General features: G+C 38.8%; 1 protein-coding gene across 1 annotated transcript in view; it reads left to right on the top strand.

The window, feature by feature from the left end:
- LOC115113847 (CUB and sushi domain-containing protein 1-like) overlaps positions 1-19,958 on the top strand; it is a 494,033-nt gene extending 474,075 nt beyond the window's left edge. The window contains exons 58-71 of the mRNA XM_029641828.2: positions 2,202-2,378; positions 5,737-5,916; positions 6,770-6,943; positions 10,840-11,013; positions 11,181-11,254; positions 11,419-11,530; positions 12,313-12,492; positions 12,852-12,914; positions 13,268-13,429; positions 13,545-13,657; positions 15,250-15,337; positions 15,485-15,620; positions 15,943-16,005; positions 17,198-19,958. Of these exons, the coding sequence (XP_029497688.2) occupies positions 2,202-2,378; positions 5,737-5,916; positions 6,770-6,943; positions 10,840-11,013; positions 11,181-11,254; positions 11,419-11,530; positions 12,313-12,492; positions 12,852-12,914; positions 13,268-13,429; positions 13,545-13,657; positions 15,250-15,337; positions 15,485-15,620; positions 15,943-16,005; positions 17,198-17,357 (1,856 nt within the window). The 3' untranslated portion in view covers positions 17,358-19,958. The remainder of the gene's footprint in view (positions 1-2,201; positions 2,379-5,736; positions 5,917-6,769; positions 6,944-10,839; positions 11,014-11,180; positions 11,255-11,418; positions 11,531-12,312; positions 12,493-12,851; positions 12,915-13,267; positions 13,430-13,544; positions 13,658-15,249; positions 15,338-15,484; positions 15,621-15,942; positions 16,006-17,197) is intronic.
- The last annotated feature ends 289 nt before the right edge of the window (positions 19,959-20,247 follow it).

Raw genomic sequence — 20,247 nt, 5'->3', positions numbered from 1 at the left:
GGGCCTAGAGAGTTGCCCTGCGGTACACCACAATTTGCGTGTTTGACATTAGAGAAGCTTCCATTAAAGAGAACCCTTTGAGTTATATTAGATAGATAGTGCTGAATCCACAATATGGCAGAGGTTGAAAAGCCAGAACACATGTTTTTTCAACAAAAGGTTATGGTAAATAATATCAAAGACTGCACTGAAATCAGTACAGCTCCCACAATCTTCAATTTCTTTCAACCAATCATCAGTCATTTGTGTCAGTGCAGTACATGTTGAGTGCCCTTCTCTCTAAGCATGCTGAAAGTCTTTTGTTAATTTGTTTACAGAGAAATAGCATTGTATTTGGTCAAACACAATATTTTCCAATAGTTTGCTAAGAACTGGCAATAAGCTTATAGGTCTGCTGTTAAAACCAGTAAAGTCCGCTTTATCACTCTTGGGTAGTGGAATTACTTTGGCTTCCCTCCAGGCCTGAGGACAAAGACTTTCCTCTAGGCTCAGATTATATATATGACAGATAGGAGTGGCTATAGAGTCAGCTACCATCCTCAGTAGCTTTCCATCGAAGTTGTCAATGCCAGGAGGTTTGTCATTATTGATCAATAACAATAATTTTCCACCTCTCCCACACTAACTTTACAAAATGCTTTTCTTTCATTCTTTTTTTTATGCATGAATACGATGACTCACTGTTCGTTGTTGGCATTTCCTGCCTAAGTTTTCCCACTTTGCCAATTAATTAATCATTAAAATAATTGGCAACATCAAATGGTTTTGTGATGAATAAGCCATCTGATTCGATGAAAGGTTGAGTTGAATTTGTCTTTCTGCCCATAATTTCATTTAAAGTACTCCAAAGTTTTTATCCATCATTCTTTATATCATTGATCTTGGCTTCATATTATATTTTCTTCTTTTTGTTGAGTTTAGTCACATAAGTCAGCCAGTCAGATGTGCAGCCAGATTTATTAGCCATTCCATTTGCCCCATCTCTTTCAACCGTACAGTTTTTCAATTTCTCATCAATCCATGGAGCCGTAAGAGTTCTATCAGTCAGTTTCTTAACAGGTGCATGGTTATCAATAATTGGAAGAAGCAATTTCATAAACTCACCAAGTGCAGCGTCTGGATGCTCCTCATTAATCACATCAGACCAACAAATATTTTTTAACATCATCCACATAAGAGTCACAACTAAATATTTTGTATCTCTTTTACACAATTTTAGGCCCAGCTGTAGGAACTTTGGCTTTCCTTGATATAGCCACTATATTGTCATCACTGCATCCAGTGGGTACGGATACAGCTTTAGAACTAAGTTTTACAGTATTAGTAAAAATGTGATCGATACCTCTGGGTGGTCTTGTTCCTGTAGTGTTTGTAAACACCCTGGTAGGTCGATTAATAACCTGAACCAGATTACAGGCACTGGTTAGAGTAAGAAGCTTCCTCTTGAGCGGACAGCTTGATGAAAACCAGTCAATATTCAGTGCCCCAAGAAAGTAGATCTCTCTGTTGTCACGAACGTTGTCAAGGAAATGACCGGACCAAGGTGCAGCGTCGTGAGAGTACATTTCTTTTAATTATGAATGTCGCCAACGAAAACAAGAAACAACAAACAAACGTGAAGCTTACTAGGGCTACACAGGCCACTAACAAAGCCTAAGTATGATTACCAATCAGAGACAACGATAGACAGCTGTCCCTGATTGAGAACCATACCCGGCCAAAACATAGAAACAAAAAACATAGAATGCCCATCCCACATCACACCCTGTCCTAACCAAATAGGGAAATAAAATGTATCTCTAAGGTCAGGGCGTGACATCTGTTTACATCACATACATTATCAAGCATTTCACACGTACTGTATAGATACTGACTGTTTGCACTTGGTGGACGATAGCAACACCCCAAGTGTCAATTGACAGCATACACTGTTTCTGGTTTCTGGTTGATGACAACCAGAATGAATATGAATATGACAACAGGTTGTTTCCAAGTTAATCTTGCGATATTGACACTGATATTATTGTTAGAAAAACAAGGCAGTTCATGACCGCTATAGTAATTTAAAGAAAGGCAGTCAACGGCCGCTATGGGTTCTAAAGTGTTAATGATAACAATCAATGTGGGGTTTATTTACCTTAAATTTATCTTAAAGTATTTTCCAATTTTAAAAAAATGTTTATCTATTGATGTTTTTTCAGCGGTTTCCTGTGGGAATCCAGGTACGCCTGCCTACGGGAAGATTGTCTTCAGTGATGGAATACTGTTTTCAAGCTCTGTGGCATATGCTTGTTGGGAAGGATATAAGACTTCAGGCCTCACCACTCGCCACTGCACCACCAATGGCACCTGGACCGGCTCGGCCCCAGACTGCACAGGTATGGTGCTCAGTGGCGATTTTAGCATGCAAATCTTGGTGGGGCAAACAAAAAAATATATTGTTTTATGAAGGCCAGCAAAGCCTACACATCACAACACTAAACAATACATTCAATGCACTATAACAGTGATAAACGGTGCCCACAAACTGTTAGGACAGCAGAGTCCAAACAGCAGTCCCAACACCTTACCACTGCTACACCTGGCTATCAGCAGAGCCTTGTCTGGCAGCGAAACAATACATTCTGTCTCATTTACTACCATTTAAAAAATATATAGCTTATATGGGTGACTGGCCCATGGCGTTACCCTATTTTTCATGATATGGGTGACTCTGCCTCATTTACTACCCTTTAAAAAATATATATAGCTGATATGGGTGACTTGCTTAAACATATGTGGTTTCTACTGACAATTGAGATGTACAAACTATGGCATAAGGGAACAACAAGCGGATAAGAGGCAATCCGTAATTTCGAGTAAGACATTATTGAGCAAGCTAGGACGGCCGTAGTCAATATAACTACAGTGCCTTGCGAAAGTATTCAGCCCCCTTGAACTTTGCGACCTTTTGCCACATTTCAGGCTTCAAACATAAAGATATAAAACTGTATTTTTTTGTGAAGACACAATCATGAAGTGGAACGACATTTATTGGATATTTCAAACGTTTTTAACAAATCAAAAACTGAAAAATTGGGCGTGCAAAATTAGTCAGCCCCCTTAAGTTAATACTTTGTAGCACCACCTTTTGCTGCGATTACAGCTGTAAGTCGCTTGGGGTATGTCTCTATCAGTTTTGCTCATCGAGAGACTGAAATTTTTTCCCATTCCTCCTTGCAAAACAGCTCGAGCTCAATGAGGTTGGATGGAGAGCATTTGACAGTGGGGATGGTGTGTTCAGGGTGATGAGCTGTGTTGCTTTTACGCCAAACATAACGTTTTGCATTGTTGCCAAAAAGTTCAATTTTGGTTTCATCTGACCAGAGCACCTTCTTCCACATGTATGGTGTGTCTCCCAGGTGGCTTGTGACAACACTTTTTATGGATATCTTTAAGAAATGGCTTTCTTCTTGCCACTCTTCCATAAAGGCCAGATTTGTGCAATATACGACTGATTGTTGTCCTATGGACAGAGTGTCCCACCTCAGCTGTAGATCTCTGCAGTTCATCCAGAGTGATCAAGGGCCTCTTGGCTGCATCTCTGATCAGTCTTCTCCTTGTATGAGCTGAAAGTTTAGAGGGACGGCCAGGTCTTGGTAGATTTGCAGTGGTCTGATACTCCTTCCATTTCAATATTATCGCTTGCACAGTGCTCCTTGGGATGTTTAAAGCTCGGGAAATCTTTTTGTATCCAAATCAGGCTTTAAACTTCTTCACAACAGTATCTCGGACCTGCCTGGTGTGTTCCTTGTTCTTCATGATGCTCTCTGCGCTTTTAACAGACCTCTGAGACTATCACAGTGCAGGTGCATTTATACGGAGGCTTGATTACACACAGGTGGATTGTATTTATCATCATTAGTCATTTAGGTCAACATAGGATCATTCAGGGATCCTCACTGAACTTCTGGAGAGAGTTTGCTGCACTGAAAGTAAAGGGGGTGAATCATTTTGCACGCCCAATTTTTCAGTTTTTGATTTGTTAAAAAAGTTTGAAATATCCAATAAATGTTGTTCCACTTCATGATTGTGTCCCACTTGTTGTTGATTCTTCACAAAAAAATACAGTTTTGTATCTTTATGTTTGAAGCCTGAAATGTGGCAAAAGGTCGCAAAGTTCAAGGGGGCCGAATACTTTCGCAAGGCACTGTATGTGTTCAGCACTTTTGAAATGTACAGCTACAGAATTCAGAACATGGGCCATTCTTACAGTATTCTCCCTGTACAACAAGTTAGAAATTAGGCTATATAAAGATGGCATAAAAGCAGACAATGAAAGCTCTTACAATATTAAATTATTGCATTTCTCTAAAACAGGCTATAGGCTACATGTGCACCATCATGTCAGAACAGTAGGCTAAGTTATGAGGGAGGAAAGTAACCAAATGATTAGGGTGAGGCACATGTGCTACTAACAGCTTACTATACAACATTCACTTAATATTACTTTCTTAGCTACAGTATACATATCTCCCTGGCATATTACATAATTTATGCAGCAGCATACAATACATTTTTGGACTCACCTTGTTGTGGAAGTTGGCACAGAGGTCCTTCTTGTGGGCCGAAATCCCAACCCTGTTGGGATGACCGTTCAACATTTTTTCCCGTATTTTCCCATTCTGACATAGTTTTTTCCGAGTTCCCAGTTGTCTTGAACTCACTGAAGCCTGAGATTTTCCAGTTCCTAGTTTTTAATTGTTTTGAACGTGTCAAAAATGCTGGATTGACAACATGGCCAAAGTATTCAAACTTTTCTGGGCGTTACCCTCTTTTTTGTGATATCCAATTGGTATTTATGATCTTGTCTCATCGCTGCCACTCTCCTACGGACTCAGCGAAGGTCGTGAGCCAAGCCGCACTGCTTCTTGACACACTGCTCATTTAACCCGGAAGCCAGCTGCACCAATGTGTCAGAGAAAACACTGTCGACCTGACGACTCAAGTCAGCTTGCTAGAGCACGATGAGACAAGGACATCCTGGCCGGCCAAAACCTCCCCTAACCCGGATGACACTGAGCCAATTGTGCGCCGCCTCATGGGCCTCCCGGTCACAGCCGGCTGTGACACAGCCTGGGATCGAACCCGGGGCTGCAGTGGCGCCTTAGCACTCATTGCTGAATTTGCGATTTCCAACATGTTGTGCAATGTTTATGGCCAATGAGCATTGATACATTTTTATCTATAATTTCTCTTCATGTGAAAAGGATTGAAAAGGATTTGCCAGTAGGTTGCAGACTTGATGCATGATGATGACTGCTTGTCTAGCTTGCTAGCTAAGATTATGAAAGTATTGACATTATCAGTCCAATCAAAGCTAAGGTAGGCATAACGTGATTTGATTTGGCCAGTGACCTCGAGCCTTCTTGGATGGGCACTTGAGTTTTTGAGCTCTACCTGTAGATGTTGCTGTAACGTAGTGTCTCAATCAGTGACAGATCACTGAGCCAATCATAGTGCAACTAGATAATATTACCAACCCGTACGCTCCGGCTCTGCCTCACCTGCCCAGAATGACGCGTCACCACTGACTGTACTATAGGAGCACTACAGTAGACTCGTCTAACACACATCTTGTGTTCATTCAATCTAGACAATGAGACATGGCCACAATGCACCTAATCCTACATGCCACGCTATGCTTTTGATTATGCTTGGACAGTACTGTCTATGACTATTTGACCAATTCAACAGTGATCAGCTGTGGAGATCCAGGTCCTGTTGCCAATGGGATTTACATAGGGAATGAGTTCACCTTCAACAAGACTGTTCAGTATCACTGTAACCCAGGACACGTCATGGACACTGTCAGTACGTCTGTGCTCCTCTGCACCAAGGACGCGTCTTGGAACCAAACCAAGTCTAACTGTAAAGGTAATTCAACTTTGGTTATGACTCAATAATTCCTGTCGTTTGCTTACAAAGAAACAAACATTTCAACTTTAATTTCTTTACTTAGGGCTGAGATGAGAAGGCGCAACCAGAGAAATATAGTACAGATATCACAACAACACCCCAGAATTTCAAGCACTCAGAGATCAAAAGATTTCAAAAGTTTTTTGATCCTGTTTGGAGTAGTTTCTCTACCTTTTTGGCACAGCAAGCAAAATTATTGACTTGCACAGACTGAAGGGATGTTATCCATGAAATGTGTAAGCTCTGTGCTATCAGATGTCAGACTTCAAACGTGTGGAGAAAACAATGTATCCAGTTAGTGGTGCAATGCAGGCAAGCATAGAGCATGGAAGTCTCCTCCTGAGCAGATTGACAGGCAGAGAATGAATGTCTGCACTTCACATATTATTCCCCAGAGTAGTACTTTAGCAAAGCAATTGCAATCCTGTGGGTGAATACTGTTTAATATGCCAGAAGTTCCTGTTTTAGAATTGTAATATTTTATTGTCTCAGCGGGAGTGTTAAGAAATTACAGTTCATACAATACCCTGCATATAATCAAAAACAGATACACTTCCCATAACGGATATGTATTGTGATTAAAGGGACGGCTACCTCCCAATGAATTACATTACTTGCCATTAATAGGCAAGTGAAAACACTTTCTCCCTGTTGGAGAACGGATATGATAATCAAATAGGATATGAACCATTGTAAATCCTCCATTCCCTTTTCGTACATCAATAGATATGTTTAGAAAATTGAGGCGTTTTGAGTTAACATACAGCACTTACTCACTCAAAATATTGATATTGTTTTGCCCCCACATCAGTGATCATGTGTGGCCATCCTCCGGCTGTTCGCAATGGGAAGGTTGAGGGATCAGACTTGCAATGGGGCTCCAGTGTCACCTATAGCTGCTTCGATGGGTACCAGCTATCCAGCCCTGGAATCGTCTCATGTGAGGGGAACGGCACATGGAGAGGGGAGATCCCTCATTGTCTTCGTAAGTTGAAATTCAAGTTATTTTAAGACTGAACCTGAGCACTTGATCTAATCTTTAGTGCAATGGCAGTGTGCTCAAAGTTTAGCTATTTGCCTATTGCTGTTTTTTTGTAATAAATGTAATTCTATAGTAGATACATCAAACTAATGAAAGCAGTGCCTTTCAAATGAAATGTGCAGTACCTGGCCTACGTATCGTATCCTTCCTATAGCCCTGTTAAAGTTGTGCTGCTGGAGGGTGCATGACCAGACTAAACCCTCTGTGTTATGTCAGATTTGACAGATTGTGAAACTGTTGTGACGGACGCAAACATTTTCTAAATTGATCCCTCAAGTATCCGCAGCTAGGTCTGCCCATAACATGAGCATTACAAGGTGCATGGATGGAGTCTGCTGCTGAAGCCTGCAGGCCCTTGATCATAAGCTCCTGACACAGTGTCAGAAGTAGAGCCAGAATGTTCAGAAATTCCATGCACAGAGTGAGTTTTCATCTAAAGTCTGCAGGAGAGCCCACTCTGTAAAATAAACTCCTCATGCTGTGGGTCTGAAACAGGTCTGAGTGACTTCTGCCGCTAAACTCTTTGTGAAACATTTAAGTGAGGCATTTCGCAAACATGAAGGACCTATTATGAAAAAGCAACTTGAAACCATTGTATTATCCATTATAAAGAGCAGGACTAGTTCACACACTTTTTACACTCACCTACATTATATCAGGGGTTCCCAAACTTTTCACTCAAAGCCCCCTTCCAGCATTGTGGAACATCCCACCCCTCTTGTTGGCAGAGACAACATTTTGCAGGTTTAAACTTATTTCCTGTAATTCTACACATTTTGTCATGGGGTGCAGATAACATTTTGTCGTTTTAAAGCTAATTTCCTTGCACTTCTATACATTTTTCTATGCCTAATGTCTATTCATGTGATATTTGAGTGACTCAAACATTACAACAAAAACTACGGGCTAAGAAAACCTTAACTGACATGGGCTAGTTGATCTGGACATTTCTGACAAGTTATAAATACAGTGCCTTTGGAAAGTATTCAAACCCCTTGACTTTTTTCACGTTTTGTTAGGTTACAGCTTTATTCTAAAATTGATTAAATCATCCCCCCCCCCCCCCCATCAATCTACACACAATACCCCATAATGACAAAGCAAAAACAGGTTTCTAGACATTTTTACGCAAATGTATTAAAAATACAAATCTGATATGACATTTACATAATTATTCAGACCCTTTACTCAGTACATTGTTGAAGCACCTTTGGAAGAGATTACAGCCTCGAGTCTTCTTGGGTGTGACACAACAAGCTTGGTACACATGTATTTGGGGAGTTTTTCCCCATTCTTCTCTGCAGATCCTCTCAAGCTCTGTCAGGTTTAATAGTGACGTTCCTGCACAGCTATTTTCAGGTCTCTCCAGAGATGTTCGACCGGGTTCAAGTCCATGCTCTGGCTGGGCCACTCAAGTACAATCAGAGACTTGTCCCGAAGCCACTCCTGTGTTGTCTTGGCAGGTTTTCTAGTCTCCCAGTCCCTGCCGCTGAAAAACATCCTCACAGCATGATGCTACCATGTCCTCCAGACATGACGATTGGCATTAAGGCCAAAGAGTTCAATCTTGGTTTCATCAGACTAGAGAATCTTCTTTCTCATGGTCTGAGAGTCTTTTAATGCCTTTTGGCAAACTCCAAGTGGGCTGTCATGTGCCTTTTACTGAGGAGTGGCTTCCATCTGGCCACTTTACTATAAATGCCTGATTAGTGGAGTGCTGCAGAGATGGTTGTCCTTCTGGAAGGTTCTCCCATCTCCACAGAGGAACTCCAGAGGTCTGTGTGGGACTTATATAGACAGGTGTGCGCCTTTCCAAATCAAGTCCAATCAATTTAAATGTACACATGTGAACTCCAATCAAGCATGTGAACTCCAATCAAGTTGTGGAAACATCTCAAGGATGATCAATGGAAACAGGATGCACCTGAGCTCAATTTAGAGTCTCATAGCAAAGGGTCTGAATACTTCAAATCAAATCAAATCATATTTTGTTGGTCACATACTCATTGTTAGCAGATGTTAATGCGAGTGTAGCGAAATGCTTGTGCTTCTAGTTCCGACCATGCAGTAATATCTAACAAGTAATCTAACAATTTCACAACAAAAAAGGAATGAAAAAGAATATGTACATATAAATATATGGATGAGCGATGGCCGAATGGCATAGGCAAGATGCAGTAAATGGTATAGAGTAGTGGTCGAACTTTTATGATTTTTTTCAGCGCCGATACCGGTTATTGGAGGACCAAAAAAAGCCGATACCATTAATCGGCCTATTTTTAAAAATGTATTTGTAATAATGACCATTACAACAACACTGAATTAACACTTATTTTAACTTAATATAATACATCAATGAAAATCAATTTTGCCTCAAATAAATAATGAAACATGTTCAGTTTTGTTTAAATAATGCAAAAACAAAGTGTTGGAGAAGTTAAAGTGCAATATGTGCCATGTAAAAAAGCTAACGTTTGAGTTCCTTGCTCAGAACATGAGAACATATGAAAGTTGGTGGTTCCTTTTAACATGAGACTTCAATATTTCAAGGTAAGAGGTTTTAGGTTGTAGTTAATAAAGTATTTATAGGAATATTTCTCTCTATACGATTTGTATTTCATATACCTTTGTCCCTCTCCTCGCCCCTATCTGGGCTCGAACCAGGAACAGATCGACAACAGCCACACTCGAAGCAGCGATACCCATCGCTCCACAAAAGCCGCGGCCCTTGCAGAGCAAGGGGAATAACTACTCCAAGTCTCAGAGCGAGTGAAGTTTGAAACGCTATTAGCGCACACCCCGCTAACTAGCTAGCCATTTCACATCGGTTACACCAGCCATTTAGGCTGATAGGCTTGAAGTCATAAACAGCGCTGTGCTTGCAAAGAGCTGCTGGCAAAACGCACGAAAGTGCTATTTGAATGAATGCTTACGAGCCTGCTGCTGCCTACAATCGCTCAGTCAGACTGCTCTATCAAATATCAAATCATACTTAATTCTAACATAATAACACACAGAAATATGAGCCTTTGGTCATTAATATGGTGGAATCCAGAAACTACCATTTCGAAAACAAAACGTTTATTATTTCAGTGAAATACGGAACCGTTCTGTATTTTATCTAACGGGTGGCATCCCTAAGTCTAAATATTCTTGTTACATTGTACAACCTTCAATGTTAAGACACTAACATAAGTCAATGGGTCTGAATACTTTCCTAAGGCGCTGTAGCTCTTTAAGGTATGCAGTGACTGACTTGAGAAGAGGAAAATTGATGATGTACAACCCAGTTTCGAAATTGCACTTTTTGCATTCTACTATTACAACTTTCAAGATTAAGTTGAGAGCCGGACTCCAAAATAAATATGTATATGTGTATATATATATATATATATACCGTGTGTGTGTGTGTGTGTGTGTGTGTGTGTGTGTGTGTGTGTGTGTGTAACCATGTAAAGAACAAGCTCTCACAACAAGATTATCTTTTTTCACCTCATAATGTTGTGATTCCAAGAGCCATGTTATAAATGACTAGCTAGTCAGATGTCATTTATACCCTGATGAAGACAGCTTGTCTGTCGAAACGTTGATTATTAGGTTATTAAATTATTGCATCTGTGCTCCTAGAGTGTGTGGCTCTACTTTTCTTTTTCAAGTGTTCTACTCCACTAGCTAGCACCTTTCGCCTCCAGATTAGCTGGTCAGTTTTGAAACATTGTGATCCTCATGCCTATTAAAAAATGGTGAATCATGAAATCCGAAACCCACGTAACCCGGATGATGTGTGTGATGTGAATTGTGTGATTTGATTTATGGTCTCTGTGATTTGTTATGCCTAGCTGTGCTGTGTGGAGACCCTGGCACCCCAGCAGAGGGTTATGCTGAGGGGAAGCAGTTCACCTACAGGTCAGAGGTGACCTTCTTCTGCAGAGACCCCAACATCTTGGTCGGGTCCCCCAGGAGACTGTGTCAGGTTGATGGGAGCTGGAGTGGAATACAGCCCTCATGTATAGGTGGGTCGCCCATTCATACCATAATAATAATAATAATACACAACTGCTGCCTTAATTGTGGTGTGTTGTACCATATTGTGTTGTGTTGTGTTGTTGAGTGTTTCCTTCTCTTCTTCAGTGATGATGATGTTGGTAGGCAGTGAGCTAAACATTCCATTTGTCTTCAGATCCTGCATATAACACATGCAGAGACCCTGGAACTCCATCTTATGGGATACCAGTCACGTACCAAGGATTTGAGGTAAGGTCCTTACTTTAAGCGATATGAAATTATGAGTAAACAGACATCTTTGTATTGACATTTGTGCTCAGATAATTAGCTAAAACAATCCAAAATAGTATTCTGGTCAGTCAAAGTAATTCCCAGGTTGTTGACCATTTATAGTAAATTGTCTTCTATTTTAGGTTGGAAGCAAAATCTCCTTCAAATGTCGTAAAAACTACCACATACTGGGATCTACGACAAGAACCTGTCTGGAAAATTTGACGTGGAGTGGTTTGCAACCAGAATGTATCGGTAAGACTTTTTGAAAGATTTGTTTTTGTCCCAAGACATTGTCAAGAAAACTGAAGAAGTAATTTATTAATCCGGCAGGTATCATTTTTCTTAGCATTGACTTGTTAATGACTAGAGGGAGAGATACAGGCGGTATATAGGGGGGTATGACAGCCAAAAGGAGTAAGTATTGGTTTAGCAAATGTAACCCTTTGATTTATTGCATTCTATATCACTACTCTCCCCATGTCAGTGTCATGTTCTCTATCCCTCTTCTTAATAACTCTGCCCAGTATTATAGGTCTTGAGCTGTATATATGGATTAAAAGACAGATCAAAACGGAAAAGCCATTGAGGGTGATGTTCAAAAGGGAATGGACATTTGAGAAATGGCTGTGTGATTCATGGACGGAAGTAAAGTAGGGATTGCTGCCCTCAGCAAAAAAATAGATAAAGTTGGCCAAGTTTAAGATGTTCGTATGTGAGTGGTAAATCAGTGTGCGATTTTGACAACATACCCCACAAAATCCTTCAGGCGTCTCCTCCACATAAAGTGGCTTCACTGTCAGAGGCTTGGGAGTAGGGAGGCTTAAGTTGATGACAGGAAGGTGTGAAGACTGAGCTCATATATTATGTTACAAATAGATAGCAACACTCAGGATTTGTTTAATAATTTCACTCCTGATAGGATTGCTTGATCTCTACATAACTCCATAGTACTGGTGTGGGTGTGGGGCTGCTCTATTCTGACCGGGTCAAGGGAATTTATTGTGAATTACCTTCCTTTCTTTATTTTTTTGTAGCCCATGCCTGCAGACAGCCCGAGACACCGTCTAACATTGACGTGAGGGCCATTGATCTACCAACTCTGGGCTATACTTTGATCTATACATGTCAATACGGATTCTTCCTGGATGGGGGATCAGAGCACAGGACATGTAAACCTGATGGAAAGTGGTCCGGAAAGCCACCTGTCTGCAAAGGTATAGTTTGGCACTGGAATATGCCTATTATTAAAATGTCACTATTTCCGGTGAGGAGGATACATTTTACTGTGGGCCATATATTTACATTATCAGTTCACCGGCATCTTGTATTTATCAATCATATTTCCCCCTATACATTGGTATTCAATCAAGTAGTTAATTTGCTTTGTTCTCTGTGCTGGCTGAGAATACCTAGATAATTGAATATACAACATTTCTGCTATCATCACATCTGAATCACTTTGGTAAAATGTGGCCAAAACAACGTTGTGACTATTAGGCTACAAGCAGCAACTGACAGTGAGTAGGTCACATCCATAAATTTAATTGAATCAATTATTTATTCCGTCTTTCAGTTGGCCCAAAAATAAATGGTAAAAAAGGAGTGGAGTCAGATGTTCAGAAAAACAAGATTGGTGGTATGTTATTTTCTCTGAGTCATCTTCTCTTTTGGTATTTTGCGTCGTCATGATGATGTGGCAAGTGACACCTTGCTTCTTGAAAGTCCAATATCTTGAAAACTTGACTGCTGACATGCAAAACATTTTGGGACTGTATCAACAGTGGACTAATAAAAAAAATACAAATATAGTTTTTTAATGGATTTTTCCTTTAATATGGATACTGCACATCTTGAGATTACTCTTAATGACGTACAGACAGATGTACAGACGGCCGATGGATGACGCAAAAGCTAAAATAATCTGGTTTAATTATTGTACTTTATCTTGTTCTAGGCATACAGTATAACACAAGTCTTTCTTTCCTTCAGTTCCTGTAAATGTGTTTTCTTTAAACTTTGGCTGGACCGGGTTCTATGAGTACCTTGGGGCAAGAGAAGGTGCCACTATTACTGTAAATGGATTCAATGCAACAACCAGTAGAGTTAATGTCACACTTTTGGATCAGAGCAGAGTGCAGCTTAAACTCTCTGGTAAAGCACAACACCCATGTTAACGCTGACATTATTTGATTTGGCAAATATTACAGTTGAAGTCAACATTACAACAGTAAACACCAACCGATAACCCAACTTCCATTGTTTTCAGGAACATACAAAAAGGAGGAGAATCATTTGCTACTGAAGGTTTACCAGATACGGGGTCCAACAGAGCATCATTTCAGTAAATTCAAGAATGACAACTGGGCAATGGATGGCTACGTGAGTCTTTTATTTTAATTAAATTATCATTATTTCCAATTACATTAGGGCCTTATTATGGACTCAAAACAAAAATATTTTGGCTCCCTTACTTTAAGCATGTTTTCTCCTTCCTCTGTTTTCTACTAATATGCTGTATACCTAGCTCATGAGATGCTAATGTCTGCAGACCATGTCCTTCATCAATATGCAGCTCTGGCATATGGTTTTGACTAGCATACCTAATACTAGCATACTTACAATTATTTAAATAAAAATGTGTCAGTTTTAAGATACCGTATTACTTTAGTGTAGCCCTCTTTTGAATGTTAATCTTCATTTATACAACAGGCAGAGATGTAAAAATACTTGAAAGTACAACTTAAGTCATTTTTTGGGGTATTGTACTTTACTATTGATATTTTTGACAATGTTCTACTTTTACTTCACTACATTCCTGAAGAAAAGAAGAAACATTTTACTCCAAACGATCTCCAGCTGTCCCACAGTAATGAACGTGTTGGGAGTCGAGACAGACAGGCAGGAGTCGAGACAGACAGGCAGGCAGCGTTTCTCAGCCAGTTGAAATCATGAATCAGCTGGCATAATTTTTATGGATATATACAAAAGAATGTCAAACTAAACAAAGTGCAGCTAGTTTGCAGTCTTTCCAGCTTCAGTTTGAAGTCATTGTGTTCGCTGTGTTGTTGGCTAGCTCCTCTGAAAAACAGTGTCCAGGCGAGTGAACAGATTTTTCTATGCCAGACGAAATCCCGCCTCATTAGGTCATTGTTATGGAGGTATCCAAATAATACTTTGTTGTTATTCTTACTGCACTTCTTGACGTGACTGTAAGTTAGCCGTAGTTGGCTAGCTAGCAAGCAAGCAAGAGATATGAACGTTGCCAGCCTGGGTGGCAATGGAACATTCAGAATGAATGACTGGGTTGTGTCCATAGATTAATTTACCTTCTTTTAACAAGGCAAGTCAGTTAAGAACAAATTCTTATTTTCAATGACGGCCTAGGAACAGTGGGTTAACTGCCTGTTCAGGGGCAGAACGACAGATTTGTACCTTGTCAGCTCGGGTATTTGAACTTGCAACCTTCCGGTTACTAGTCCAACGCTCTAACCACTAGGCTACCCTGCCGCCCCGATATAGGGATACAGAACAAAAAGTCTGAACAACCGGGTCACGTCTCTAGCAACCGAACCGATAGAACGAACGACAAGCCAGCTTAGGTAGCAACCCTAGATTTGTGTCGGGACTATATCTTGTGAAAGGATGAAATAGTATGAATACATTCATCAAAATATTTTTTTAATTAAATATGTCAATCATTATTTGAATATGTAGGTACACCGTTGTATATAAGGATATATTGGCAAGTTCCAATATATCCTCCAAACACCGGCTTCTCGGGCATCACTTAAGTGAACACTATAGAAGTAAGTAACTTCAAGGCGAGTGAGAATGATAAGCTGTATGAGAAACCAAAGGATTATGTGAGGTAAATGGGTAATAGTTCTCATTGTGTAATGGTTCTGCGTTTCAACTCTTCCCTGATGTAATCAGTAAAAAAATTAAATCCCCTCTCTCTTTTGTTGGTTTAGGTGACTGCAGAGTCTGACCAGAAAACCTTTGTTTACCAGGGTCATATTCAGAGCAAGGACTTTGGAATATTTGTGCTAACAAGAGGAGGTACAGTCATTGTGTAGTCTCAGTAATACAACAACAACAAAAAACGACATGCATGATTACATTTTACTGCTGATACATGATTGCTTTTACATAAGTTACTCCCGAAACCTTGACAAGAATGATTGTACTGTTATGTTTCTTTATTAGGTCTCTTTACAACAGACCTGGACCCATCAAATCCTCCATACTATGGCACGAATAGCAGTTCAGTAGCAGTTGCCATACTAGTGCCATTCTTTGCCCTTATTCTTTCAGGGTTTGCATTTTACCTCTACAAACACAGGTAAGGAGTGCTGGCTGTTGGAAATGTGGTAACCTGCATTGGTGATGTTTGTCCATATATGCTTGGATGTTCAACATTGTTGTTTCTTTCTTATAAGTTATGGGAAACTCCTGTGCCAAATCACCAACGATGAGTGATCCCGAAAAGTTTCAGTTGATAAATCGTTACATAACAAATCCAAATGTTAGATGAGTGTGTGACAAAATGATTACAAGAAAGAGCAGTGGAGTTTTCCAAAGCTAATTGAACAAGCAAAAGAAAGAAAATGTGACAATATAAAATGGAAATTACCCAATACTAAAAGAACATAAAAAATTGGCAGGGTTCTTTCACAAGACACTGATGACAATGAGAGACCCAAAGATGTAATCAGGGCTGGCGGCAGGTAAGACATAAGAAACTAAATCACTATAAACAACAATTCCTACTTCCACATCGTCATTACTGTCTTTTACTTTTTTAATTTTGTGGAGAAAAAATGATAATTTGAGGGAAAAACATCAACTTGCTGGGCTTAAATTAATATGTTGTCTTCTTTGATCTCATAATGTCATCTCTCTGTCAGCATATTTAAACCAGCTGAATGTTGTTCTATTTGTTTTTTGTAGACATTTGCCCAAAAGATTTCATGAGAATCCATGTTTTTTGACTGATAAAATTACCGGAGGAGAGTTTTGAAGTATTGTGTTTTAATGTATAATGAATACAGAATCATGCTTACTAAGTACCTTCATATTCACATAAGTGTCAGATTTAGAATACTGTCTTTTGACAATGTCATAATAACATAATATAGGATTAGTCTGTTTTGATAGTTATAATATTTTCTTCTTTCTTTACTGAATTTTGCATACCATACTGTACATGTTTAGCCACTAGGCTACATTACCACCCTCTCTACCTCATTCAAACTCCCACAGAGACTTTGGAAAGCTTTGGAAATGTGTTTTTTAATGTGCAGAGGTATTCTCCACATACTGTATGAAGATAGATCCTGCTTTAACAATGCCTTTATGGGGGATTAGCTTTAGGACTTTTTATATCCAAACAAAGTTAATGTAGAAGACACTAAGCCCTCCAGGCCAGTCTCTAAACCTGCATTTGTCTTACTTTTACTGAGTGAAATTTGTAAGGTAATGGAGGGAATATTAAGTAAAGGCTTACAAAGTAACTCCCGGATGGAATCAAGGTCTTCACATTGATTTTATATTGAAGCTTAAAACCAGGTCAGTAGGCTTTGAGTAGGACTCCTCAGTATCATATTTCAAATAATAAGAGGTTATATAGTCTCCTAGGGTAAATGTGTATTCTAGATCAAAGGAGGGCTGAAACATAATTTCATTAGCTACGGGTCTCATTTATTCTTATTCGTTATAATTTAATATGCAGTTACAATAATTTACAGAGTTTCTTCAAGTGGGAAAGAGTTTTTGCTTCGTCTTTGCACTTTTTGCTGTACATTAACATCCCTTCATGATGCAAAGTCATATTTGTCTGAAAAGTAAACAACAATCATAGCTGGTAGAGTTATTAAACTATTGTAAATGTATTAACACTTTTAATTGTTCTCCTTTCAGAACAAGACCAAAAGTACAATATAATGGATACACAGGCCATGAAAACACAAATGGACAAGCGTCATTTGAAAACCCTTTGTATGACACAAACATGAAACCCACGGAGGCGAAAGCTGTGAGGTTTGATACAACTCTGAACACAGTCTGCACAGTAGTATAGCCCTTGTATCGCCAGCATTGGACTGGTTTTTATAGCGAGATGCAAATATTCCTTTGACTCATCACGTTATGATGATAAAAGACAAGTTTTAAATCAAGGACAGTTTTATATGGACTTAAACAACAACTATTGGTGTTCTATGGAGCAAGGACTATGTACATGGCCAGGACAGAAGATACTCTCTTGGATCAAGGAGTTCTGCCTTTCATTGCTCTTTGCAGGATGAATGTATTCATTCTCCTCTCTTTTAAAAAAAAATCTGTATTTTTTTCCCCAAAGGCCCTCCTTGGGGAAACACGGAAGTGTCTTGAAAAGCCACATAATTGTTGATACAAAGTGTTTTCTTCAGTGAAGATGAACAACAAAGGAGGGAGCAACTTTGAACATGTTGCTGCTCATTCCTTGCCAGACTTCTCCAATAAAGGGAAAATATGCTACAACTACAACTGTCTCGCATGAGATCTTGGCTATCTAATCTCTGGGTAGTTAGAGGAACTCTCTCAGCTGTTGTGTTGAAAAACTTTATCGCACAAATTTTGCACTAGTGTGTTATGAATGGGTATGAAATGAGTCAAAAGAGGAATTTTCAAACCAACTGAAAAAATTACGTACAGGGTTTTTGACCATTTGTAGATAAATATACAGTATATTTCCATAACCACAGGGAGCAAGTTGTCATGCTGCCATGCTACTGTTTATAAACAGAGAGGCTTATTTTATTTTCAATATTGGTTTTGCAAATACATTTATGGAACACTGCTTACTTTTTTACATATAATTTTTACTCTGGAGTCGCAAATACCATGCAGCCTATCAAGCATCATTCCACAAATCTCAATTAAGGAGCAACTGGTGTACATGCAAATGTGCAGCTATTGTGAGTCATTTGTCATTGTATTCACAGATCAATATTACTGCAGAGCAAACCGATCTGGCTCATCTGCTTTGAAAAACAACAATGCCCAATATTGTAGTATACTGTAAATTGCATCAGATAATTACAGTATGTATCATGCATGATAGTTTGTTTATATTGTCAATCATCAGTTTGCTGTTCATATTGTAGTTTATTGCACATTACCACAAGCATTTAACATTTGTAACCCTACAAAACAGTTTGCAGTCCTATCTTGTGGTCTTGCTGCAAATTTGCTTACATTTCAAATATACCTCGTTGCGCAGAAGGACATAATTTTTCTACTCTACAATACTGGAACTAATGAAATGTTTATTTTTCATAAATGCTGCACTTGCTTTAAATCACAGTTTTAATGCAGAAGTGTATTTTAATTTATATGTGCCATAAGATTACACCATGTTTTATTCTGACACACATGTCACTTAAGGCCAGATGGGGAATGAAGTTGGATGGCAATCCTTCTTTAGCAGAGGCATGAGCTGGTTGTTTAGAAGCTTGTCTTAATAATCTATTTTTCCCCCTTTTATGTTATGTCCGTCCTATCCTTAAAGGTATTGAGTCAGGGATGATGACATGAACACTGACTTCATATTTACACTCCAAGAAACACTGCCTTATTAAATTCAAAAGCATGACAAAGCTGTCACAGTCACAAATGACCTGTTACAACACTAATGCTTGAGAGTGTAGGGCTACTTGAATGCATACAGTACACTGTGATTCCAAAGGCATAGATTAGCTTATTTTTTTTCCTAATAATTTTGGTTATGCATGTTTTCACAAATAATGTTAAAAATGAACAGTAGATGAACTACCTTTCAAAATCTGTTATCATATGCACTTGCTTTGAGATCAATGACAAAATGTGTAATATAATCTTGTGAGCTATCAGATTCCAGTTAATGTCTGTTGTATTTGTGGCCATTGAAGCATTGCAGGATTCCCAGAGTGTGATCAAATGAATGTGTGTTCGTAAAATAAGAAGAATTTGCATTTCCTTCATTTTTTTACAAAGTGAACTATTTAGCATTTTACATTTCAAATTATGCCTGTTGTTCATTGCACACCTACGTACTGTACAGCAGTGTTTTCAATCAATAGGGTTAAGACAAAAATTAATCAAATCATCCCTCATTCTTTGTCAACATTTTGTGATGTAAGACCCACTGCTTTTAATCCACATCTTGCCTTCCTTTTGGCTTGCTGCAATAATGTTTTTCTTTCGTCATCTGTAAAATATATTCCCAAGAAAAGAGCTGTACAACTGCATTCAATTAAATATCATTCCATTTTACAACATCATGTTATCATGTGCTGCTGACTTTAAGTAGGTGCAAAAGAAAATGTTTTTGTACAGAAATATATTTTTTATGAAGAATTTGTAAAATTATTAAATATGCTGTGCTTTTTTGATTAATGTAGGTACAAAACTTGTTAAAATAAATGTTTTTACTATACAAAATGTAAATTTATCGTCTGAGTATGAATATAAAATGTATATTATCTATGGTTGAAACTTTTCTTGCAAATGTCGATATATACAAGCTTTTATTTGAAAACATTGCTCGTATATATTTGTTTATACAAGAAAAAACAAACCTTATTACAGATTGTTCTATGACACAAGTTATATGACATATTTTGAAGACATGATTTCAGATTAAACATTTTTGATATAATTATCTATGGTCTCATCTGTATAGAACTTTTTTATTTTCGTTTTGTGTCATTACATATTTTAAAAAGACTACAGTGATATGTATACAACAAGAAAACTAAATCAGAATTTGTGTACTTAGGCCTGGACTCAATCCCATCGCACTTTGCCAGCAATGTACCTAAGCGTTGGCAGTGACTGCATTCGCAGTCAATACTGCATATGTCGGCTCAATCGGCAAATTAACATTAAATGGGGCATTTGTCGACAAAGCGGGATCGGATTGAATCCCTGCCTTACTCTAACTATGACAA

The sequence above is a fragment of the Oncorhynchus nerka genome, linkage group LG28 (assembly GCF_034236695.1).
Source record: "Oncorhynchus nerka isolate Pitt River linkage group LG28, Oner_Uvic_2.0, whole genome shotgun sequence".
NCBI classification, from domain to species: Eukaryota; Metazoa; Chordata; class Actinopteri; order Salmoniformes; family Salmonidae; genus Oncorhynchus; species Oncorhynchus nerka.
This window is presented reverse-complemented; position numbering and strand designations above follow the sequence as displayed.